Source organism: Malus domestica, chromosome 15 (assembly GCF_042453785.1).
Source record: "Malus domestica chromosome 15, GDT2T_hap1".
Lineage (NCBI taxonomy): Eukaryota > Viridiplantae > Streptophyta > Magnoliopsida > Rosales > Rosaceae > Malus > Malus domestica.
Genome location: NC_091675.1, coordinates 25,302,494 through 25,326,195, shown reverse-complemented (window position 1 = coordinate 25,326,195; position 23,702 = coordinate 25,302,494). Strand labels below are relative to the sequence as shown.

The following is a 23,702-nucleotide window of genomic DNA, read 5'->3' as shown; positions in this document are numbered from 1 at the left end:
TTACTCTTCCATTTCCTGTCTCTCACACCAGTTTCTCTCAGCCTAATCCCTTAGTCTTGGATATCATTGCATCCTCATCCAGTTTAGCTCATTTTTCACAGCAATCATCTTCTCCAATTTCAACTCAATCAACAGTGCCTGTTACATCCCAAGAACCTTTGTCCTCAGTACCTGTTGCTTCCCAACCAACCCTTGTGTCTACAAATACACATCCAATGGTAACAAGGTCCAAGGCTGGGATTTTTAAACCCAAGATATTAGCTGCTACCAAGCATCCAATTGGTACTAGCAGTTTTGTACCTACTACTTATTCACAGGCTTCAAAACATGAGCATTGGAGACAAGCAATGTCTGAAGAGTTTCAAACCTTGCAAAACACTAGCACTTGGGCTCTAGTTCCATCCTCTCCGAATCAGAATGTTGTAGGGTGCAAATGGGTGTTCAGAATTAAGAGAAAATCCGATGGCACCATTGATAGGTACAAAGCTCTCCTTGTGGCTAAAGGGTTTCATCAGCAAGAAGGGTTTGATTTTCAGGAGACATTTAGTCTTGTTGCCAAACCAGTCGCAATTCGAATCTTGTTAACACTTGCAGTTCAACACAACTGGTTTCTAAATCAATTAGATATCAGCAATGCCTTCCTTCATGGCACTCTCAAAGAATAAGTTTTCATGTAGCAACCACTCTGCTTTATTGATCCATCAAGGTCATCTTTTGTTTGCAAGCTCAACAAGTCTCTTTATGGCTTGAAACAGGCCCCCAAGGCATGGTATGATAAACTCTTTCATATTCTAAGCTGCCTTGGTTTTGCAAACTCCAAATCAGACCGCTCTCTATTTGTTCACACAAAGCCCTCTCTAGTTATAGTCCTAGTGTATGTAGATGACGTTCTAGTGACTGGTCCAAATGTTTCTCACCTTCAAGCCTTTATTCATCAGTTGAGCTCTTTATTTCCTGTTAAGGATTTGGGACCTCTCCATTTTTTTCTTGGGTTAGAAGTTCACAGAACCACAGAAGGCATATTCTTGTCTCAAGGCAAGTATGCCCTTGATTTACTTGTTAAAACCAATATGGATGGCTGCAAACCATGTTCTACTCCACTTGGAACAGCTAAGTTGGATCACACTGGTCCCTTACTTACCAATCCCAATGAGTACCTTACTTGGACAAGACCATATATCTCTTTTGCTATAACCTAAGTGTGTCAATTTCTGCATTGTCCAAGAGAACCTCACCTTCAAGCAATCAAACGAATTTTGAGATTTCTTAAGGGTTCTGGTACTCAAGGTCTGTTCCCTTACAACTCACAGCCTATTTCGATGCTGATTGGACTAGATACACATTTGACACAAGATCAACAAGTGGCTATTGTGTGTATCTCGGCCCAAATTTAATTAGTTGGAGTGCAAAGAAGCAACACACAGTTGCTCGATCGTCCACAAAAGCTGAATGTCGATCTCTTGCTCACACAGCTGCGGGGCTGACATGGATTTGCAAAATCTTAAAAGATGTCACCTTTCCTCTTCGACAGGTTCCTAGACTCTGGTGTGAGAATGTTTCTACAATCTCTTTGGCTTCTAATCCAGTATTTCATGCTCGCACGAAGCATGTGGAAATTAACTATCATTATATTAGAGAACTTGTTTTAGCAAATTTGATTCAAGTTCATCATGTTAGTACTCATCATCAAATTGCAGACATTCACACCAAGGCACTTTCCAAGGCCAAATTCAAGTTGTTACAGTCCAAGCTTTCTCTCGGAGATCCTCCATTTAGCTTGAGGGAGGGTAAAGGGACATCTCATCATTAGATATTTTCTGTTTTTAACAGCTGTAAATCTGTTACAATTATTTTGTAACTAATCACTATGATTAGGTGTTAATCTAGTGTTATTAATCACTAAGCTTATTTAGCAAAGTATATATACTCTGTTGTAACTACCTTCTTATTAAAAAGGTGAATACAGAAAGCAATCTTTCTACCTAATTGTACATGTGCTGTTAGTTAGTATTCATCAACGGCACTGTGAGAGAGGAAGGTTCTTACACGTGATAGAGAGATCAGACACAGCAGAGCAGAGCAGAGGGTGCAGAGAGATGAGTGGCATGTGAAGAGGGGTCAATGAGGCGGTGGGGGAGGCACGTGATGGAGCAACGGTCGATTCAGGTGGCGGTGGCAGTGACCGTTGGAACATTTATTGAGTTGACACGTGTACGTACTCTCAAGTCTCATCAACTTGGCTTTGCCTTTGCTGTTTGCACATTCGATTCGATAGGCTTATTATTTTGGTACACTATGCCATACCAGGGGGAGCTTTCCATTTCCACGCATCATGGATCGGATTCATGCTACTTTATTTATGGTCTTTTGTGTTCTTTAATCTCTTATCCCTTTTTATCTTTATAGTTAGAGGTGACATAATGTAATTTACCATTAAACATCTTATATGAGGGTTAAATGCATAGTAAGAAGTAGAGACGTTGTTCTAGTCAACTTGAGTTTTTATAGTTTTAATTTGTCACTACCCTTAATCATTTTCATGGGCCGAATTTTTCCGTAAGTGATTGAGTATCAACTATTGATGTTGTGAAATCTCACATGCCTTCACATGTCTAATTGAAATGTAAATCATACTACAGTATATTAACAACTAACAATTTTCATTGACTGTATATTATATCAGTTAGATCCCACATGTACAATTTTACTGTGGTCCACAAATATATATTGAAGTTGCTTATCTCAACTGAATATTTCACATTATCATTTGATATATAATTATATCAATAATTAACAGTGGTTGGCACACTGCGTTTCAACTTCGTGCTAAGTTAGCCTTTTTCTTTTTTATTTTTATTTTTATTTATTTTGTTGTGACTGTGCAACTACAAGGGCATGTTTTTCACTCCGTGCATGGTTTTTTGTTGACGAATACTCTATTTATTAATCGCAAATTACGTGATTTTAAGCAGTCAAGGATTTTTTAAGCCTTCATCCTTTTCATCAATTGCAAGATTGAAAAGCTAACACTTGTTTGAAAAGGTGTGGTGGGTCAACCTAGTCTTTACCTCATAATTTGCCATTAAGTCAGTGGTGGCGGATCCAAAAATAGTTATTTGGAGCGTCTCATGTAAAAGTTTGTAAACTTTTTTTAGGTATATATTAATAATCATAAAAATAAATCATAATTTCATCATTCACTATTTATAGAACAAATAACAATACAAGTTACAATTTTTCACAACACATTTTCATATTTTGAAAACGCTATCAATGGAAGAAAAAATATTGCTCTCATTATAAACCACTATGCTATCACTCAAAATTGATCTCTCATTCGTTTACGCAATGGATTTTTCACAATATTCATAGCAAAATCCTCTCTCCACTGAAGCAATAGCAACTAGTAGAATCAAAGTCAATGTAATTAGCAAATATACATGATTATATGCTATGTTCCTCCCTGTTTTCACCTTTTTTTTTTTGCAAGACTACCAATTTCTTTCAATTGAGAAAATTCACTACTTGAATGCATATCAAGAATGTGCCCAAGCTGATATTTTTCTTATAAAAAAATAATAAGATCGTCAACTTCTCTTTAAGGCATAGAGGTCATGTATAAAGGACAACTCCAACCTTCAAAAAAGCAACACCCAAGTCATTTATAAAGATTCACCGGAATTTGAGAGGTCAGCTAACCCCACTTGCCCCTTAATGGATCCGCCAATGCATGAAGTATTGTCTTTTAATATTGAAGTACTAATGGAAGGCTACTGAGTCAATTAACAAATTTGCTATGCTATTAAAGTGAGTGTATGAGAGGAGATTAATTTATGTAAAACGAGTTTGTTGTTATTGGACGTTTTGTTTTAAATAAAAGAATGATATGTGCAAAGTTGTCAACACATAATATTATATTATTAGATAAATACGACAATTGATAAACTTGTTTTATATTAGTTGTTCTTAAGTAAGAGTGAATTTTGTAATGCATTTAAGTGCTTTTGGTAACAAGTTCTTGTCAACTAGCAGGATGGAGACTTGGACAAACCGAGTTATTTAGAAAGCGAAAAGCCAAAAAGCCGTATATGAATTATACGTACATGCATAATGCATTATGAATAATGCAAATTATTGGACGTTTGCTGAGCACTAATTTGTAAGTTCACCAAACACTAATTTCAAGTTTGAATAAAAATAAATGTTTCAAAACAAGTCCTATATCCGTACTTTCGTACCACACTCCACCACATGGACACAAATTAGATGTTTCCCAGATCAACATGTTGACAAATCAAACACCATGCTCCACAACAAATAAAAAATTTTATTATGCTCTGATGTATAGTAGACACTGCATTATAAAGGGTCAAAGGATTTATTTATTTATTTATTTGGTCAAAGAGTTCGAAAAAATTGATAGTTTAAAAACCTAATGCATACCATGCTTCGATACATAACAACAAAACCCTTAAAAATCGAATATCCAAACGGCCCACAACACCACACCCCCTCCCTCCAAGAAGTTGATAAATCAACTTCAAGAGTTTGAAACAAATTTGTGAGGACACAATGTGTGAAAGCTCCACTTCTCTAGTCTCACACCTCTTTTTTAAGTGTGAAAAGTCCAAGAGCTTGCTTGAGAATAGCATTTAAATGATTTAAATAATTTTTAAAGAAAATATTTTTAAAATAAATTCTTAATAAAAATGTAAATTAATTCTGAAAAAATACTTGAATTGCTTTTGAAATCCAAAAATATTGTCTATAAAAATGTTTCAGTCGTTTAAAACTATTTTCCGGACAAGCCCCAAATTAATCCATCTCAAATAGAACCCCACATCACGTGGCCCCCCATCTTGGTAAATATCAAGTTATCAACCATGCCCTTCCACTTCTAAAAATTACATAAATTTTGGTCCAAATGTTTAATCCTTAAAAAGTTCTTTTTGGATGATCTCACATATTCTATTGATAAGGGAATTAAACTTCTTATTGATTTAGCTAGGTTCTAATGACTTGAAGAGAATTAATGTCATATACAAGCGAGCATCTGCTAAAAAGTTTGCATCTCTATTTAAAAGTGAGATGTCAAAAATCGACAAACAATCTTTTGAATATTATCAATCAATGTTTGCATTAAAGAATTGTATCCTCTTAATAGTTAGTAATAGTGTCCAAAATGCATTCATAATCATTTCAACCTCAATTGATCAAATTCTCTTAACAAGAGCTAAATCAATCCATCCAACAAGTCCTGTTGAATGAAACGTGCAAGGCCAAAAATTGCTGAGCAAATTACGTAATTGTAAATATCTTATCGATTGATTGAAGAAAACAAAGTTCAAATAATACATGAACAAAATCCTCTTTTTGGAACCAAAATTCACACACCTTGACCAAGTACTTGTGTTGTGTCTCTTAAAAGCTTAACACACACAAGGTTTTCTTTGTCAGGCTTCATTCACTCTTTCCTTTTCTCTTTTTTTATTTTTTTATTTTTTTTATCAGAATCTTTTTCTTTTCTATAAACCCAATATTTTTCCTCTTTTTTTTTCCCCAAATTTCAAGGAAAACGACCATTAATAATATCCCCATCCTATCGCTATCTCAAAAGAAGCAAATTTTCCCCCAGACATTTTCCTCCTTTCACTTCACACCTGCCATTCTTCCCACACTCCCAGACTCCACCGCAGTCCCAGTGTTTTCACCATCACAAACCCTACTTTACTTTCACTAAAATTTTCCCGGAAAATCGTTCCCATCCAGGAAAAAGCCCTTTCCTGTTCAGGCCCCATGAGAACGGTGTCTTTTAGCCACTGCCTCCTGGAATATGTAGCACGAATCATCTCACAGTGTCCCACGCGTTCACAGAAACAGCGCAGCGCATCGCACCATCGCCAACTCTTTGATTCCAGCGCTCAAAATTCCAAATTTTAAAAAGATAGCACACGTGCGCTCTACCCCCTACAAACCATAACCCCATTCCTTAATTCCATAATTGATATTGAGTGTGCAGAATTCCGCTAAATTACACAATGAATTAGCGAATAATAACTCATGATATCCAAAAATCAACTCGTACAATTCGTGACTTGCTCATGAAAGTCGAACAGAAAACCACAAGCCCATAAAAATTAAACTTAAAACTATCACTTACAAGTACAAAAAAGCAACTAATGGCGAAAGAGAAGCCGTCAAAACCAAAAGGCATGAATAATAATAATAAAAATAGGTAAATATTATTTTTGTTTTTGTACAACTAAATAAAACCCACCAGTATCAGTAAGTATGAGCTGTATCCACATAATTAAGGCAACAACATAATTACAGAAACCATAATTTTGTCTAAAAACATAGGATTATCAATTATTTATGTCTATATTATTTCCTTGTAATTTGAACTCTTTCATCTTGTTTTCTTACTTATAGGCTCTGTTTCAACATTCATAGAACAAACGCGTCCCCCTACGTATTTGATTTTTTTTAACCCGATGGGGAAACCCAAATCCAGAAACCCGAGGCCCCATGACCCTTTCAATTTTCCCAAAGAAAAATAAGAATAGTAAAATGAAAATATTACCGGGAAACCGACTCGGCCAGTTTCCCTATCTTTTCCACGAGCTCCGGAGACAGCTTCTTAGCCGGTTTCCTCTCCTTCTCGGGTCGAAAATTGAAGCCCAAAGCCTCCGAAACTTCCTCCGAGCTCCACCCGGCTTTTCGGAGCGAGTCCGAGAACCGATCCGCTTTGAGCAGCAGCGCGTCGAGTACCGCTTGGTTGTCCAACATAACCATCTCTCCCTCGAAAAACCCAGACGCCGATACCGAAACCATCTCCGATATATCCGTATCGCTCCACCCGCCATGTCTCAAAGCCGACCCGATTTGATCAATGTACTCGTCCACCCATTTCGGGATTTCGGACCTCGACGGCATATCGAAGAACCTTTCCGGAGAAGAGCACGACGACGACGAAGAGTTTGAGTTCCTCCGGCGACGATCCACGGCTGCGTCGCTCCAGAACTCGACCCATCTAGGGGTTTTGGTTCCTGAACCGAAACCAGTGTCCAGGCTCCGCCGCGAGAAATTAGAAGACGACCCGGCCGATTTCTCGCTCACTGACCTTTGCTTCTTAAGGATATACGGGTCGGTCTCCGATTTCCGAAACAGAGACTCGCGCTCGAAGAAATCGGATAGATCCAAGCCACAACAGAAGATCCGATTCTCGTCGACGTAGAAGATGGGGTTCCCCGCCAAACAGGGGTTGCACGGAATGTAGCAATGGTTGAAAATTGGTATCAGCAACGGGGCTCTCTTCAAAGCAGTTCTCGCGACCCGCAAGGCCTTTTCCGGGTCGGACGGTCTCAGACCCCAGGATTTGGACCAGAGGGTGTTCCTTGCGATTTGGAACGAAATCGCAGCGATCGGGAGGTCGAGCGAGGCCTTGAGACCGAGGCGGGCACCGGCGGCTCTCCAGTCGGGAAAACCGGGGCCAACAGGCAACCCGGCTGAGAGAATGGCTCTGAGGTCTGGAGGGAATACGAAGCCGAACTCCGCTTCAGCCCGGGCGAACTCGGATTCGGATAGACCCGGCTGGACCTGGAAACCGGAGCTTTTGAGGTGGGATATGACGTTGTCAGCTAAAGAGGAGAAGGAGAGAAGGCCGTTCCGTACGGGAAGAGTGGATTTTGCGGCGGTTGTTGGGGTTGGTGGGCCGGCGGCGGCTCGGGCGGAGAGACGGCGAAGGCCGGCTACGTGACCCGGGTTGAGGCCGGTCATTCTCCGATCGACGTCGACCATTGTGAATCGGAAGTGAGCGGGGAATCGGATGAGATATGGAATGCAGGTGACGTGTGTTGTGAAATGGTCTGTGTGAAGTGAAAAAATATAGGAAGTGTGTGGGAGGGGAGGGGAGGAGAGTGGAGGGGAGGAGGTGCCGAGTGGGAGCGCTTTTTGGTGGGAGAGAAGATGGAACACTGGGGCTGTAGAAAGCAAGATTGTATATTTATAGCCGCTCTATAGTGGACCCCATTCAGATTTTGGTCTTGGTTTATTTTAATTTTTTTTTTCATTTTCTAGGTTACTATTTAACTAAGCCTAGTCGTTACTCAATTTACTAATTTTTTTTTTTTTAAAAGAAACAACTAGTATCAAAATCGCGGTTATCTAACAATTTCGAATACCGGAAAAATTCAAAGTGGTATTTTAACCACGGTTACTAAATTTACTAATTAATTTTCATTGAATTTTGTTTTATAATGACTAACCTTCTAAATTTACCAATTTATTTAACTGACCAAGATCTGCTAGAACATCAACTAAAAAGTTAGGTATGTTTATAGTTCAGTTTTTTCTTTTTCTTTGTACTTGAAATCTTCAATTCAATTTTCCTTCATTAATATCACCTGGATTAAAACATAATCTATAAGGTTTAGCTTCTCCAAATACTAGTCTAAAAATAATAGAGGTAAATCGTTGCGTGATATGTTAGATGGATTATTCTTCGATATATGATTCTAGACATTAAATTCGATTAGTAAATTGTTTGAGAAAAGAAATTTACATTCTTTTAGAATTATAATTTTATCAACTATTGAGCAACGGTTAAAAGTTAGAAAGTGTGGTATTTGGGGATTTGATTGTGATGTGCTGGGACTGGGAGGTAGTCACTTTTTCTAACGGGATTATAGTGCAACAAATGTCAATTTCCTTGACCTAATTAATCATTAAACGAGCTTCCTTTGTGCTAATTGCTGTTTTAACTACGAAAAAAAGGATAAAAAAAGTGGCCCATAAATAATGATGCATTTTGGTTTGATTCTTGGCAGAAGAGATAAAGGGGTAGCAGACCTCATCATATCATACAACCACATTGCTGTACAATAGACGTTAATTTGCTTTCTAAGTATTTTATTTAGGAAAACAAAGCAAGTTTTCACCTTTTTTGCTGCGAAAATATTAATCCCTAATCATTGGTCATCAGAATAATAAGACCAACAAGGAGATAGATACATGTTCCTCAAGGTGCCAGCATGCTTAATTTGATCATTCATTGCCAGGACAAGTATCCTAGCTAGTCCCCTCCAAATAAAGCTCTCTCCTTATCTATTTATGTAATGTAACAAGTTAAGTGGTAATTCTGGATTACGTCAGTTGGTTAATTAAGTTAGTGTGTTTATTTTCTATAAAATGAAACAGTTTAAAATAGATAATTGTATATCATTCAAATCTACTTATTTTCGTATAAGAACAAGAACGTTATTAGTTCAGTTAATTTGCAGACTTTGATTGGGGTGTTGTGGTATATGACATGCATATATACACTAGATGAATGCATCGTTGAAAAAAGTCCAACAGTTAAAAGATTTAACGGCCACAATTTTATCGTATGGTGTAATTATTAGATAATCTCATATTACCATTACTCATGTTTACATATGTCTCTAGCAACGAAATCAAATAGCAGCTTACCAAAAAATAGAATCCAAAAGTGGTACCATGCAAAGGATTTACATTGCAAAAGTCAACCTAAATTGATCAGAAAGTCAGCAACAGTGGCCATGGGGGTTTCCTGGAAAGCAGGACAAAGCCAGTTGCATGTTGAAATTCGAAAGTCTGGTTTTTCTAACATTGGATATTGGATTTAACATATTCTCTCCCAATAATAATGACATATTTGAATATTTCCCATGCCATTAAGGACATGTAAGTCATGTTTGATCCAGTAATTTGGTTGGTGTAATAAGATTAGTGACAGAAAAACAAATTTTGCACCCTTTTTAAGAAACTACAGAAATAGGACAGATATAAGGATGAATAATTTCGAGTTGCCATCTTATTATATTATATATGTACTCTCATGTTTATTTATTTTGACCAAAGCATTTTACGTACTCTCATGTTAATAGCAAAGTTTGAATCTTACTTTGTTTTTCCTCTACACTAAACAAACAATAAAAACGAAATTAAATCCATGCTTAACACAAAACATAATTACTTAATCCTGCGAAGTACATTGCTGGGCCGATATAAACGGGATAGGATCCTCTCCGGATCCAACCCATCCAGATCCTCCCGATCCTTCTTCTTCTTCTTTCATCTCTTTAGTTTTGCTTCTACTTCCTCTCGTTCTTCAATCTTTTTCTTCTTCTTCTTCAGTCCTGCTTCTTCTTCTTCATTTTTTCTGCTTGTTTCCGGGGAACTTCTACGCATCCTATTTTTCAGAACGACGAGCGGAGTTCGTCGTTCCAGACGATTATGACGTTGCCGGTTACCAGCGCCTGGGAAGCCACCACGCCGACTCCGGGGAAGCCACCACGCCAACTCCGGGGAAGCTAGGATGCCGACTCGGACTATAACGAAGAAGGATCTGGAGGATCCGGATGGGTATGCTCCGGAGACGATCCTATCCCAATATAAACGGCTACTTTCTCAATTGAGCACGTGATGGAAACACTGGTATTTGCCCTAGACAACAAAAACGATAATTAAACTTATTAAACGGCAACTTTTCTCAGGAAGGCTAGTTACGGTTATTGTTCTTGCTTTGGGCAGCTTAAATAATTCACCTGACCATCTCAGATTATCAGGACATGTGAGGGTGGCCTTGTTTATTTCGGTAAAAAAATTTAGAATTTAGAATTTGAATTACATAATTTATATATAGTGGGTCAACGGTTCGTGCAGTATACTTATATAATTTCACTGTAAAAAACCCATGCAGGTACGGAAATGGTAAACCCAATAAGAGGAAGACACGATGAAGCAAATATCCACTTGCAGCATCTTAGTTTGGAATAAACGCCATGCGAAGCCAAGTTACTAAGCAATAAACGCATCGAAAGCTGCTTTGCATGGGCGTGTTATATAAGCTGCTTTGCATGGGCCACACGCCATGCGAAGCCAAGTTACTAAGCAATAAACGCATCGAAAGCTCATCCACCAAATTTGTACATACGGATATTTACATGAATATACACGCATACATACATTTGTATACGGATATTTGCATACTTTACAAATTTGTAATCAAAACGTGTTGAGAGTATGAATCTCACGTCAAAAAAGAAGAGACATTGTATGTGTTTATAAATAATCGAGCTACTCCTCTCATAATGTCAATTGGTTTTATAGTGAAACTTCAACTTCTTCATGGTATCTGAGCCATGTTGTCATGTGTGAAGCCCAACTATGTCACCTGATTTGTGTGAAAATGAATCCCGCATCCAATATAGAAAAAACCTTACATGTATTTAGAAATAATTGGGCTACTTCTGTATTGCCAAATGTGGATAAGAATTCATCTGATTAGCATGTAGAGGAAAAATAAGTCTTAGTTTGTTAATCTGGAATTGGCACTTCCTCATCTTGCGCCATTTGACATACATAAACGAAAGATAATTATAATAAATCGTTTGACATATCATCTACTCGTAAGTCAACTAGAACGATAATTATAATAGATCGTTTAGTTCTTTTACATGAGGATATATAATGATAAAATAATTGATGATCCTAGGACTTACGAGGAGGTGATGTTTGACATTGATTCGAGTAAATGGCAAGTCAACATGAAACCCAAAAATGATTCAATGTTTTCTAACCAAATTGGACCTTGGTTGATCTCCTGAGGGTTTAGTTCCCATAGGTAACAAATGGATCTATAAAAGAAAACAAAATTCAAAGGCAAGTCGAAACATACAAAGCTAGACTTATAGTTAAGGGGTATAGACAAATGAGAAGGCATCGATTTTGATGAGACTTTTCCACCTGTTTCCATGATGAAAAACATTCTAATTTTGCTTACAATAGCCGCTCACTATGACTATGAGATTTGGCAGATGGAAGTGAAAACTACCTTCTTAAACAACTATCTTGAGGGAGAACTATGATGAAGTTATGAATTTGTGCAGTTGATGAGAGAGAGAGAGAAAGCTTGATTTGGGTTGTAAGAAAAATGATTCTCATTACACTTCTCTGATATCTCATTACACAAGGATATATACATCAATAATTATATCCTAGTTAGCAATTCATAACCGACTATATCAAACTTAGCTTAATAGCTAAGCTAAGTACTAATCTAGTGCATTGTGTGCATTACAATCTGGTGGTCCTTCATTCTCCTTAATACACCCCCTCAAGCAGAAGGAAGAAGGGCGAACTGAAAGCTTGAACCGAAGCTGTGCAAATCGATCAGCAGGGAGGGATTTGGTAAAGATATCCGCGAGTTGGAGTAAGGAAGCCACATGATGAACACTGATATGTCCCAGAAGAACCTTTTCGCGGATGTAGTGATAATCGATCTCTACATGTTTAGTACGGGCATGAAAGACTGGGTTGAAAGCTAGAGCAATGGCACTCTTGTTATCACAGAAAACACTCGGGGTTTTCAGAAGAGGAAAGGAAATGTCAACCAGAATTTTGCAAACCCAACTGAGTTCGGCAGCAGTATGAGCAAGAGAGCGATACTCAGCTTCAGTAGAAGAACGAGCTACTGTACATTGTTTCTTGGCACTCCAGGAAATGAGATTGGGTCCAAGAAACACACAGTATCCACTAGTAGAACGTCTGTCCACAGGGCAACCTGCCCAATCAGCATCAGTCCATGCTGTAAGAATTTGCCGACCTTTGGTAAACCACAACCCGGAGTCAAGGGTACCCTTCAAGTACCGGAGAATCCGTTTGACAGCCTGCAAATGAATAGTCCGGGGAGTATGCATGTACTGACAAACCTGGTTGACTGCAAAAGCCAAATCCGGTCGTGTCCAAGTAAGATATTGAAGGGCACCAACGGTGGAGCGATAAGAAGTAGGATCTGTGAGAGGAGAACCAGAGTGATCCAACTTGATGGAACTAACGGGAGTGGTGCAGGGTTTGACCCCAAGCATATCTGTCTTCGTAAGTAAGTCCAAGGCATATTTGGACTGATGAAGAAACAATCCTTTTGCAGATCGGTGAACCTCAATGCTGAGAAAATAATGAATATCACCTAAGTCTTTGACTGGAAATAAGGATTGAAGCTGGGAAATAATGGACTGACAGAGGGCAGGGGAACTTCCAGTGATAATGATATCATCCACATACACTAAGATGAAGGTGATGAAAGAGTCTTTCTTGATGAAGAGACTAGTGTCCGAGGAAGAAGAAGAGAAACCCAACGAAACCAGTGCGTTGTAGAAGGCTTCATACCAAGCTCGGGGAGCTTGTTTGAGTCCATAGAGAGACCGTTTGAGTTTACAAACATGGTGAGGCTTAGACTGATCCACAAAACCAGGAGGTTGAACCATATACACATCTTCTTTGAGATAGCCATGCAGAAAAGCATTACTGACATCTAACTGATGTACAAACCAATCATAGCTCACAGCAAGAGACAAAAGTATTCTGATGGTGGTCGGCTTTGCTACAGGGTTAAAAGTTTCAGAAAAATCGAGGCCTTCTTGTTGATGAAACCCTTTAGCTACCAACCGAGCCTTGTATCGTTCTATTGAACCATCAGCTTTGTGCTTAATTTTGAATACCCATTTACACCCAACTAAATTATAACTTGGATGAGAAGATACTAATTCCCAAGTACCAGTGGATTGAAGTGCTTGATATTCATCTGTCATGGCTTTTACCCAAGCAGGATGCTTGGAGGCTTGAAGATAAGTAGTAGGGGTCGGAGGAATGATGGTGAGTGGATCAACGGAAGGGGAGAGATGATGCTTAGTGGCTGTAAAGATCTTAGGCTTAGAAATACCGGCTTTGGCTCGGGTAATCATGGGATGGTGGTTGGTTGGGATAGTTGTAGGAGGGGGGACAGGAGAAGAAGAAGAGGGAGGAGGGAGGGGTACTGATGAGGAGGAAGGTGAAGATGAGGGATTTTGTAGAATGGCAGGAGGGGTTGGAGTAGGATGAATAGGTATAGTAAGAGAAATAGGGTGAGATAATGAAGGAGAAGAAATAGAAGGAGAGGATACAGTAGGAGAAGGTAAAGGGAGAGAGTGCTTGAAAGGGAAAAGAGTTTCATCAAACACCACATGTCTCGAAATGTATAACCTGTTAGTAACCGGATCAAGACAACGGTAACCGCTGTGATTCAAGCTGTATCCCAAGAACACACAAAGTTTACTCTTTGGATCTAACTTACTGGATGAGTAAGGTTGGAGCCAGGGATAGCATGCACACCCAAAAGTCTTCAAGAGATGATATGGAGGTGGAGCTTTGAAGAGTAATTCCCAAGGACTGATAGAAGAAGCCTGAGGAGGAAGGCGATTGATGAGATATAATGCAGTTTGAAAAGCCTCAATCCAGTACTGAGAAGGTAAGCCACTGTGAGATAATAAAGTTCGACCCATTTCAACCACATGTCTATGTTTGCGTTCCGCACATCCATTCTGCTCAGGAGTGTGAGGACAACTCAATTGATGAGTTATGCCTTGAAGATTAAAGAAGCTTTGCAAAGTAGCACTTAAGAACTCACCCCCTGAATCAGATCGCAAACGTTGAACTTTGCTGTCGAAAAGAGTTTGAACTTTGAGAACAAAAGTCTGAAGAACAGAACACACATCGGATTTATAATGCAGTGGATAGAGCCAGCTATATTTAGTGAAATCATCAACTAGTATTAGATAATAGCGATATCCAGTACAAGAAGAGGTGGGGGAAGGACCCCATACATCAGCATGAACAAGATGAAATGGCCGAGTAGATCTACAAGGTAAAACAGAAAATGGCAATCTTGAAGCCTTCCCAAATTGACAATCAGAACAAACAGACTTCTGAGAATGTGAACCAGCAACAGACAAGTGACCTTTATTTACTATTTTATTGAAAGCTAGACTTGAAGGATGACCAAGCCGTCTGTGCCATGTAGTGATATCAGCTTTAGCAATCATTAGAGCATGAGGTGAAATAGCAATGCCAGAAACACCAGTAGAAGCATGCCAGTAGAAAGGGTACAATCCTCCTTCACTGGGGCCCTGGAAAAGCATCCTCCCAGTTCTTAGATCCTTGATGTAGAATCCAAAGGGATCAAAAGTCAGCGAGCAACAGTTGTCATACACAAATTTATAAACGGACAGGAGATTATGAGAGGCTTGAGGAACTAATAACACATCATGAAGTTTGAACACAGCATTAGGAGTGCGTATTAAAGCATTTCCAGTATGAGAAATACACAAACCTTTACCATCACCCACGAAAAGTTGGTCAGTGCCTGTGTATGGTGTGGCAGAGTTTAGCGAGGCTGGATCAGGAGTGACATGATGAGTCGCTCCACTGTCAGTAATCCAGTAGCTTGGAGGATGGGATCCAGTCAGAGCATTGAAACCCATGGGAGGGGAACGGTGAGAAGCAAATTGGGAGAGAGAGCCACAATAGAGAGCAGAGTGACCATATTGATGACAAAGCTGACAAGGAATGGATTGTCCAGGTTGTGATGGTCCAGGAATAGGACCAGAGTGTGCACCAGAAAATGAGGAACGAGAGGGAGCAGGACCAAGAATACCTCTAGAGAAATTATGTTGGCGATTAGCACCAAAGTTGCGATTCTGAGGAAAGCGATTACGATTGTGGTATTGATTGCGATTCTGATTCTGATATTTGCCTCTGAAGTTGCCTCTGAAAGAAGGAGAACCAGACGAGCCTTGTTGAGCAGTATAAGCATGGAAGGGTGTAGAACTTGAGGATGTAGAGCCTTGTCGAGTCTTGCGTTTTTGAAGGGAAATCTCCTTACTAAGTAGAAGACCATGGAGTTCATCACCATTAACAGACTCAGTTCTTGTCTCGATTGAGTCAACAAACGATTCATACTCATCTGGGAGACCAGCGAGAATATAAGCCACTAGATCTGAATCAGAAATCGATTCACCAGCAGCAGCAAGCTTATCAGAGATGTCCTTAATAGTGTTGAGATACTCAGTCATGGAAGCATCACCTTTCTGAATAGTCTGGATTTTAGATCGAAGACTATGAACATGAGTACGCGAAGCGCCTGCGAAACGACGTTCAAGAGACTGCCACAGAGAACGAGAATCTTCCATTCCAATGGTCAGAGGAAGAAGATCTTCAGCAAGGGTGGAGTTGATCCAAATCGTCAAGATTTGGTCACGTTCACACCACAGTTCGTACGCAGAGTTAGGAATCTGAGATCCAGACGAATCACGAACACACGGAGGAGGACAAGGATCATCTCCAGTAAGAAGCCCTAAAAGCTTGAATCGCTTCAGAACAGGAAGAAATAAGCTACGCCAGGTGATGAAATTGTGCCGATTGAGTTTCGTCGGAACCATTCCAGCAATGTTTTGAACAGTAATCGTCGCAATCGATGGAGGCACATTAGTAGAGATCTCACCAAGAGGAGTAGGACCAGAAGAGGGAGCTGGAGGAGAGGAATCAGAGGAGGATGGATGAGGCGCCATAGCGATTGCAGACAGAATGCACGAGAGAGAGAAAAGATCTGTTTGGGAGATCAGAAAATAAAAAAAAATCCAAGAAATTAAGAAAATGAGGGAAGCGAAGGATCGACGTCGGTGGACTCCGGCGAAGATACCATGATGAAGTTATGAATCTGTGCAGTTGATGAGAGAGAGAGAGAAAGCTTGATTTGGGTTGTAAGAAAAATGATTCTCATTACACTTCTCTGATATCTCATTACACAAGGATATATACATCAATAATTATATCCTAGTCAGCAATTCATAACCGACTATATCAAACTTAGCTTAATAGCTAAGCTAAGTACTAATCTAGTGCATTGTGTGCATTACAATCTGGTGGTCCTTCATTCTCCTTAATAAACTATACATGGAACAACCAAAGGATTTATTCCTAAAGTTGAGGAGCATAAATTATGCAACTTCAACATTCCATCCATGGCCTCAAGTGAGCATCTCGACAAGATCGAAAATAGCTATTTTTGGAGGGAAATTTTGGTGCCACATTTATTTACATCGAAACTTGTATGCGTCGGTAATAGTTATAATTTTTACGAGGGCGTGTTTAAATTATCAGAAATTGTTTATTTTCAAGGGCAACAAGTGGTCGTCGGTAGTAATTTCTCTATTTTCAAGGATAATTAGTTGTTGCCGGAAGTGATTGTGCATTTGCGATAGGAATTAGAGGCCGTAAAAATAACAATCTATTTTCAAGGGCAATCAATAATGGTTCTCAAAAATGGATATTTATTTATGAGGGCATATAATTGTCAGAAAAGATCATTGCCTAGCTAGGTTATACATTTTGTTCTTCTTCAATAGTTCCTCTTCACTAGTTAGGAGACTGTCAATTTTAGAGTTAATTTAAAAAGATTTTTACGCTCTCTCATACTCATAAATGTTTTATCCTCTCAAACTCACATAGATGAGATTCAAAAGGTCTACAGCATATTAAAGATACTAAAACAATTTTAACATACCAAAACACATAAAAAATTCATAATAATTCATTTATACATGTAAAGAGTGTAAAATAATATGCAAACACTCGTGATTGCATCCTCTATGCTTTATCGATGGGTACTTCGTTATTTGAATTTTTAAAACCCTACAAATCCTTGTGAAAAGTGTTTTACGGGAGTTCAAAATAAATAAAAATTCATAATAATTAATGTACAAGTGTGAAAAAGATATAAACACTCGTGATTGCATCCTCCACGCTTAGACGATACTTACATCGTCATTTAGATTTTTAAAACCCTCCAAACCCTCATGAATAGTGTTTTTGTTTGAGTGAAAAATTATTAAAAATTCATAATATTTATTTTAGAACTATGAAAAACGTGTGTGTGTATATATATATATATAGAACAAGCTTTACAACTTTTGCAAAGGGATCAAATTCGAAATCCGACACCATACTCCATAAACCCTAGATTTATATTTGTTGATGCACAAAACCGGAGGTCTTGGAACAACGTAAATCTGACCGTGAATCTGCAAGAAAGTAAATAACACAAGATGTATCGTGGTTCACCCCAAGGTTTGAGCTACGTCCACACTGATTATATTTCTGAAGGAGAGAGAGCTCTGAGAGTGAGAGCTTTAAGAGGGGTGAGAAGGCTTTGGAATTCGCCTCCCCTAATTGTGAGGGTGATGAGTCCTTTTATAGAATAAGGGCTCCTCACTTATTACATATTTGCCCCTTCCTTTATCACATAATTACATTTAAGTCCCCCGAGTATTTGTACGAGATCTAAATACGAGGCCCTGAATATGGTATAAACAGTAGTCCCCTAAGTCTTCAATCAAGAGGGTCTTTTGGCTGGAGACTTGAAATTCAGTCCACGTGTGGGCCGAAGTAACTAGATGTTGTCTTGAACTGATGCTCGATATGAGGTGGTGCTCAATCTGAAATGATGCTCAACTAGAAGTAGCACATGCTGCGAGGCTGCTCGGCTCGTGGCTTATGTTGCCTTGGTTGGCTCGACTTGTGGCGTTGAAGGTGAGGGAGCCATTTTTATAAAATAAGGGCTTGCTCCTCAATACATGAATGATGAGCTAAAGTTGATGCTCTCTAATGTTGGTGAGGGAGTCTCTTTTATAGAATAAGGGCTCGCTTCTCAATACATAAATGATGGGCTAGAGTCCCCCAAGTATTTTTCATGAGTGTTCTCTAATGAAAGTGAGGGAGTCCCTTTTATAGAATAAGGGTTTGCTCCTCAATAAATAAGTGATGGGTGATCTCTAATGAAAATGAGGGAGTCCATTTAATAGAATAAGGGTTCGCTCCTCAGTACATAAATAATGGGCTAAGTCCTCCAAGTATTTTTTATGAGGCCCAGTTGAGGCCCAATATATGGTACATAATGTAGTCCCCCAAGTCTTCGGTCAATAGAGTCTGTTGGCTGGAGACTTCAAATTAAATCCATGTATGGGCTAAAGTGGCGATTGTTCGGAGGCGGTATTTGTATACCCTGCACTGAAGCTTTGTAGGTGAAGCTTTGCAAGTGAAGCTTTGAAGCTAGAGCTCTGTAAATGAAGCTTTCGAAGCTGGAGCTTTTGTAAATGAAGCTTTTGAAACTAGAGCTCTGTAAATGAAGCTTTTGAAGCTAATTGACATGAGTGATGCTCATGAATGTTTATGTTGATTGACATGAGTGATGCTCATAGATGTTGTCATGAGTGATGCTCATGAATGTTAACATGAGTGATGCTCATGAATGTTGACATGAATGATGGTAATGAATGTTTATGTATGATTGTCATAAGTGATGCTCATTAATGTTTATGTATGAATGACATGAGTAATGCTCATGTATAATTTGGAGTACTGGGCGTACTTTTGTTCACCTGGTTGGTGGCATGAAGGAGAGTACGAGTTGTACATTTCATCACCTGGTTGGTGGCATGAATGGCTAGTTGCCAAATGATATTAGAGTACGGGTTGTACATTTCATCACCTAGTTGATGGTAATAGCGGCAGGTTGCCGAATAATTTTGGAGTACTGGGCGTACTTTTGGTCATCTGGTTGGCGATAATAGCGACGGGTTGCCGAATAATTGTGGAGTACTGGGCGTACTTTTGATCACCTGGTTAGAGCTATTTTAGGCTTTGCGTTTTTTTTTATTACCCTCTGATGGGGTTTATACAGGTATCTCCGAAAGATACGAAAAATAAATTATATCATTCAAAAAACAAGAAAAGTAAATCACATCATTCTGGTAGGGTGTTTATTCCTTGCTTTTGCTTTCTGCCTTTTCTTTTGCTTTCTGCTTTCTCCCTTTGTTTTTGTTTCCTCTTTTCTGCTTCATGGCAGACAAGAATGATTAATAGAATTAATAATAAGAAAATAATCTTTTCTTTTGCTTTTCTTGATCTCCTCGCTCCTTTAGCAGACAAAATGAGTCATAACAATAGAAAGCTTATCTCCGCTTTTGCTTTTGCAGACTTGCTTTACAAACATCTCCATAGCTTTTCCCACCAGGTGCGCATGTACTGGTCGGAGTAAAGCTGGCCGATCCGGCTTGGCTTCCAACTCAACCTTACTCGGCCCTTTCCAATCAAGAAGAAATTTAATTATCTCACTCCTGTTGTAACCAGCAGAAACATGAAGATGAGTTTGTGCCATAACGACGAGATGGGTTTTCCTGAAGCATCTTCTGAAACCCAATAGGGTTGCCGGACTGAGTGCAGCCGTGGATGGTAGTGGGCTTGGCGGATCTCAACTGTTGATCTGCACTTTTCTCATTAAGAAGAGATGGACGATATGTGTGAGTACTGGACAGTACGGATCTCGACTGTCGATCGCGGTTGCAGGAATGAAACATCTCAGTCCGGTTCCAAATCAAAGAACGAACCATTACGACATCAACAAATCTGACGCTGGAACCTCTATCTCCAGAACATCCCACAGAATCTCGTTCATGGTTGACGTCGTGGTGGGGTCGTCGTGAATGAGCGAGTTCTTAGATCTGCGACGTGAATAGTTCCCTGAGTCAGATCTCCTCATTAGCACGAATGAAATCGCCTCCGGATTTCGGAAGGAGCTTTCGATTTCATTCTAAGGCACATAACGGAGCTTTTGGGTCGGAACTTTCGACGGCAACAGAGGGCATCCACAAGCTTTAGAAATTCCTTCATCGTTGATGAAACTAGAGTGATAAACCATCTTTCTGAGCCAAACGACGACGTGTCACCACGACTTTGATTCCAAACAACCAATTGGGTCCCTGATCGAATAAAATTTCCGATGGGAGTTTGGAAATGTTGAAGCCTTCAGCTTTCAGAGATTAGAGAATGAGGGAGAGTTCTCGGAGACTTGGCATTTGGTGGGGCTGGTCAGCGCCGACCCATTAGAAACATTGAAAGATCCAAAAAGGGTCGAATGAGATCTGGGCGGTGGAAGGAAGCAGGTGTGCTTCATCTTCCCTGTGGGCTTGTGAGGTGAAGTTGGTCCAGGAGAGCTTGGCGTTAAGGAGAAGTCTTCGTTGACTTGGTCAAGCTCCTCCACCTCCTTCCTCTTTTTCTTCATCGTTTTCATTAACATAGGTCTGAGACAAAGTAGTCCTCCATATGAGAGATTTCTGCCACTCTGCTTCTCTTCTTCGCCGCTGAAATGTTGAGCTTTTGAACCGTTTTGATCGGGTTCGAGCTTGATTTGATAGGATTCGTCGATGAAGATGGACGGTGGCGATGGGATGATGAGGCTCGGTGCTCTTACTTTGAAGCCGGGTCGGGTTGGCGGCTTCGAGAGCCTTGAGCTCCTGCTCCTTGAAGGACCAGTCATTAGGAATACCCAGGTCCTTCTTGACCTTCTTGTTTTTGAAGCCGAGCTTCTTGGAGTCCTTGGCCTTCTTTTTGTGGGGCTCCCTCAGCTTCCCTATCACCCTGTACTTCTTCCTCAACGTCACTCTCTTACCCCTGCTCTTTTTGTTTTTTTTGTTTTTATATCCTTCTCTCCCTGTTTCCTCCTACCGCAAGAGAGAGAATTTTTCAGATGAAGCGTGTGGATGGAAGAGAGATTTTGGGAGATGGAAACAGTGGAAGACGAAACAGCTCTGTAAATTGGAAATTTCAGAGAAAGAGGGAGAGAGAGAGAGTTGTGTCGGTGTCTCTGTGTGGGTTTTGCAGATCCACGACGGAGGTGAAAAAATGAAAGAGAACTGACATAGTTTTTTGTGTTCTTTCCCATAGACGGCGCCAAATGTTGATGCACAAAACCGGAGGTCTTGGAACAACGTAAATCCGACCGTGAATCTGCAAGAAAGTAAATAACACAAGATGTATCTTGGTTCACCCCAAGGTTTAGGCTACGTCCACACTGATTATATTTCTGAGGGAGAGAGAGCTCTGAGAGTGAGAGCTTTGAGGGGGGTGAGAAGGCTTAGGAATTCGCCTCCCCTAATTGTGAGGGTGAGGAGTCCTTTTATAGAATAAGGGCTCCTCACTTATTACATATTTGCCCATTCCTTTATCACATAATTACATTTATGTCCCCTGAATATTTGTACGAGATCTAAATACGAGGCCCTAAATATGGTATAAACAATATTTAACCATCGATTGTCGTTTATTTTCTATTCTTCTCACCAGATTTCATTTTTCAGATTTCATTTTTTGAAAACAAGATTTTTAGCGGATGCAAACTAATGAACAGTTTGAATCGTTGATATCACGTTTCGATGTTTACGATTAATCGAAATATGAGTCGATGTTATATAGTTTCTAGAGACTTTATAAACTTCGAGTAATATTTTCACTAATTGTAAAAATCTAAACATGATATCAACAATCCAAAGTGTTCATCTTTCTACATCCGCAAAAAGATCATGTTTTCAAAAGACAAAATCTGGAAAAGGAAAAAAAAACTAAATTTGGTGAGAAGAATAGAGCATAAATAAACGGCAATCAACAAAATTTCGTAATTGACCTCTTCAAAAAAGTTGTAGAGTTTGTCATTACGAGAGCTTGTGTATTTTTCACACTTTTACATTAATTAAAAAACTTTACCACAATAATAGTCCTAGGATTTAATCTCACATAAGTGAGACTAAATTCTTACTGTTGGATTCTTTGATCTTAGTTATATATAAAAAAAATTTGGTCAACTGAAATAAGATTACAAAATCTCACAAGCAGGTTGTGGGATATCTCAATGTATGCTATGTATAAAATCCGATATCTACTTTTTCATTGGGTTGGTGAGTAGGTTCTAAGTGAACCTAGGACGCCAAAACTTTGGGATGTCGTATGGGCAATCCTTAAGCACTTGAGGGGTCCTAAGGATATGATATTAGTGTGTATGAAAAAAACATTGAAGGGATGTTGTTTGTGAAAGACTAAACTAATTCCGACCACATGGAATCTACAAAGTGTAGGTCCACATAAGAATGTGTCTTCATTTTGAATAAAGGAGCTGTGAGTTATAAAACAATGTGCAGAAGTGCATAACGCTCTCCATGTGAATATTAGGTGATTACAATGGGGGATTACGAAACTTGTAAAATGTTAAGCAATATGCAGAAGTGCAAAACGCTCTCTATAAATGCTAATTGAGAGATTGTTTTTTATAAATAAGTTCATCACTGAATTGTAAATGTTCCTACCATTAAATTACTAATGTCATTATTAGGTGATTACAATGGGGTATTACTTTTTATATTAGCACCCCACAAATGTTGAATGCACCCCACATTAAAATTTAATATTAAATAACTTATTTATCCTACTATGCAATCACAATTTTGACCTTATTAGGTTAAAAATAAATAAAAAAATTATATATACACTCCAAATCACTTTTAACATATTATTTATTTTCTTCAACTATCAAAACCCCTCCGACTCTCCATTGTTGAACAAAACTCTAATCAATGAAACTACAAACATGTTGATTGAGAAAATTTATTTTTGACGAATGAAACACGAAATCGATGTTTCGGAAGCTTCACATAAGGTAAGACTTCATATTATTGATTGTTTTAGTAATTTTGACGACATCGATAATTATTTAATCTTGCTTTTAATGCGTTATTCAAGCTTCTATGTTCGTATTCATCTTTTAGGGATCACAGGAATTACATGAAGAATTAAACACCTAAAATTACCACCAAATATTAAAAATAGACGACATGGGTTTTAATGGTGGAATTGAAAACAACCCACATATGCTTTAAATCCCAGGCGGCATCTTTTGTCAAAATTTTAGTCGGCATTATTTGTCCAAATTAAAAGCTTTATAAGATTTGAAAAATGTGGGGTGTATAGAAAATGTGGGG

The 23,702-nt window shown here is 39.0% G+C and overlaps 2 protein-coding genes across 2 annotated transcripts; one reads left to right on the top strand and one right to left on the bottom strand.

Annotated features, from left to right (window-relative positions):
- Nucleotides 1-215: 215 nt before the first annotated feature.
- On the top strand, nt 216-665 carry LOC139191804 (uncharacterized mitochondrial protein AtMg00820-like). The gene has a single exon (XM_070812825.1). It carries the CDS (start codon nt 216-218, stop codon nt 663-665), a length of 450 nt encoding a protein of 149 aa, XP_070668926.1.
- A 5,555-nt stretch (nt 666-6,220) lies between these two features.
- LOC103401380 (uncharacterized) lies at nt 6,221-7,973 on the bottom strand. Its single transcript, XM_008340097.4, has one exon. It carries the CDS (start codon nt 7,798-7,800, stop codon nt 6,580-6,582), a length of 1,221 nt encoding a protein of 406 aa, XP_008338319.3. The 5' UTR covers nt 7,801-7,973; the 3' UTR covers nt 6,221-6,579.
- Nucleotides 7,974-23,702: the final 15,729 nt, after the last annotated feature.

Bases quoted from the DNA above. Each gene is read 5' to 3' on its own strand.
- LOC139191804 (XM_070812825.1), top strand. From the start codon at position 216: ATGGTAACAAGGTCCAAGGCTGGGATTTTTAAACCCAAGATATTAGCT.
- LOC103401380 (XM_008340097.4), bottom strand. From the start codon at position 7,800: ATGGTCGACGTCGATCGGAGAATGACCGGCCTCAACCCGGGTCACGTA.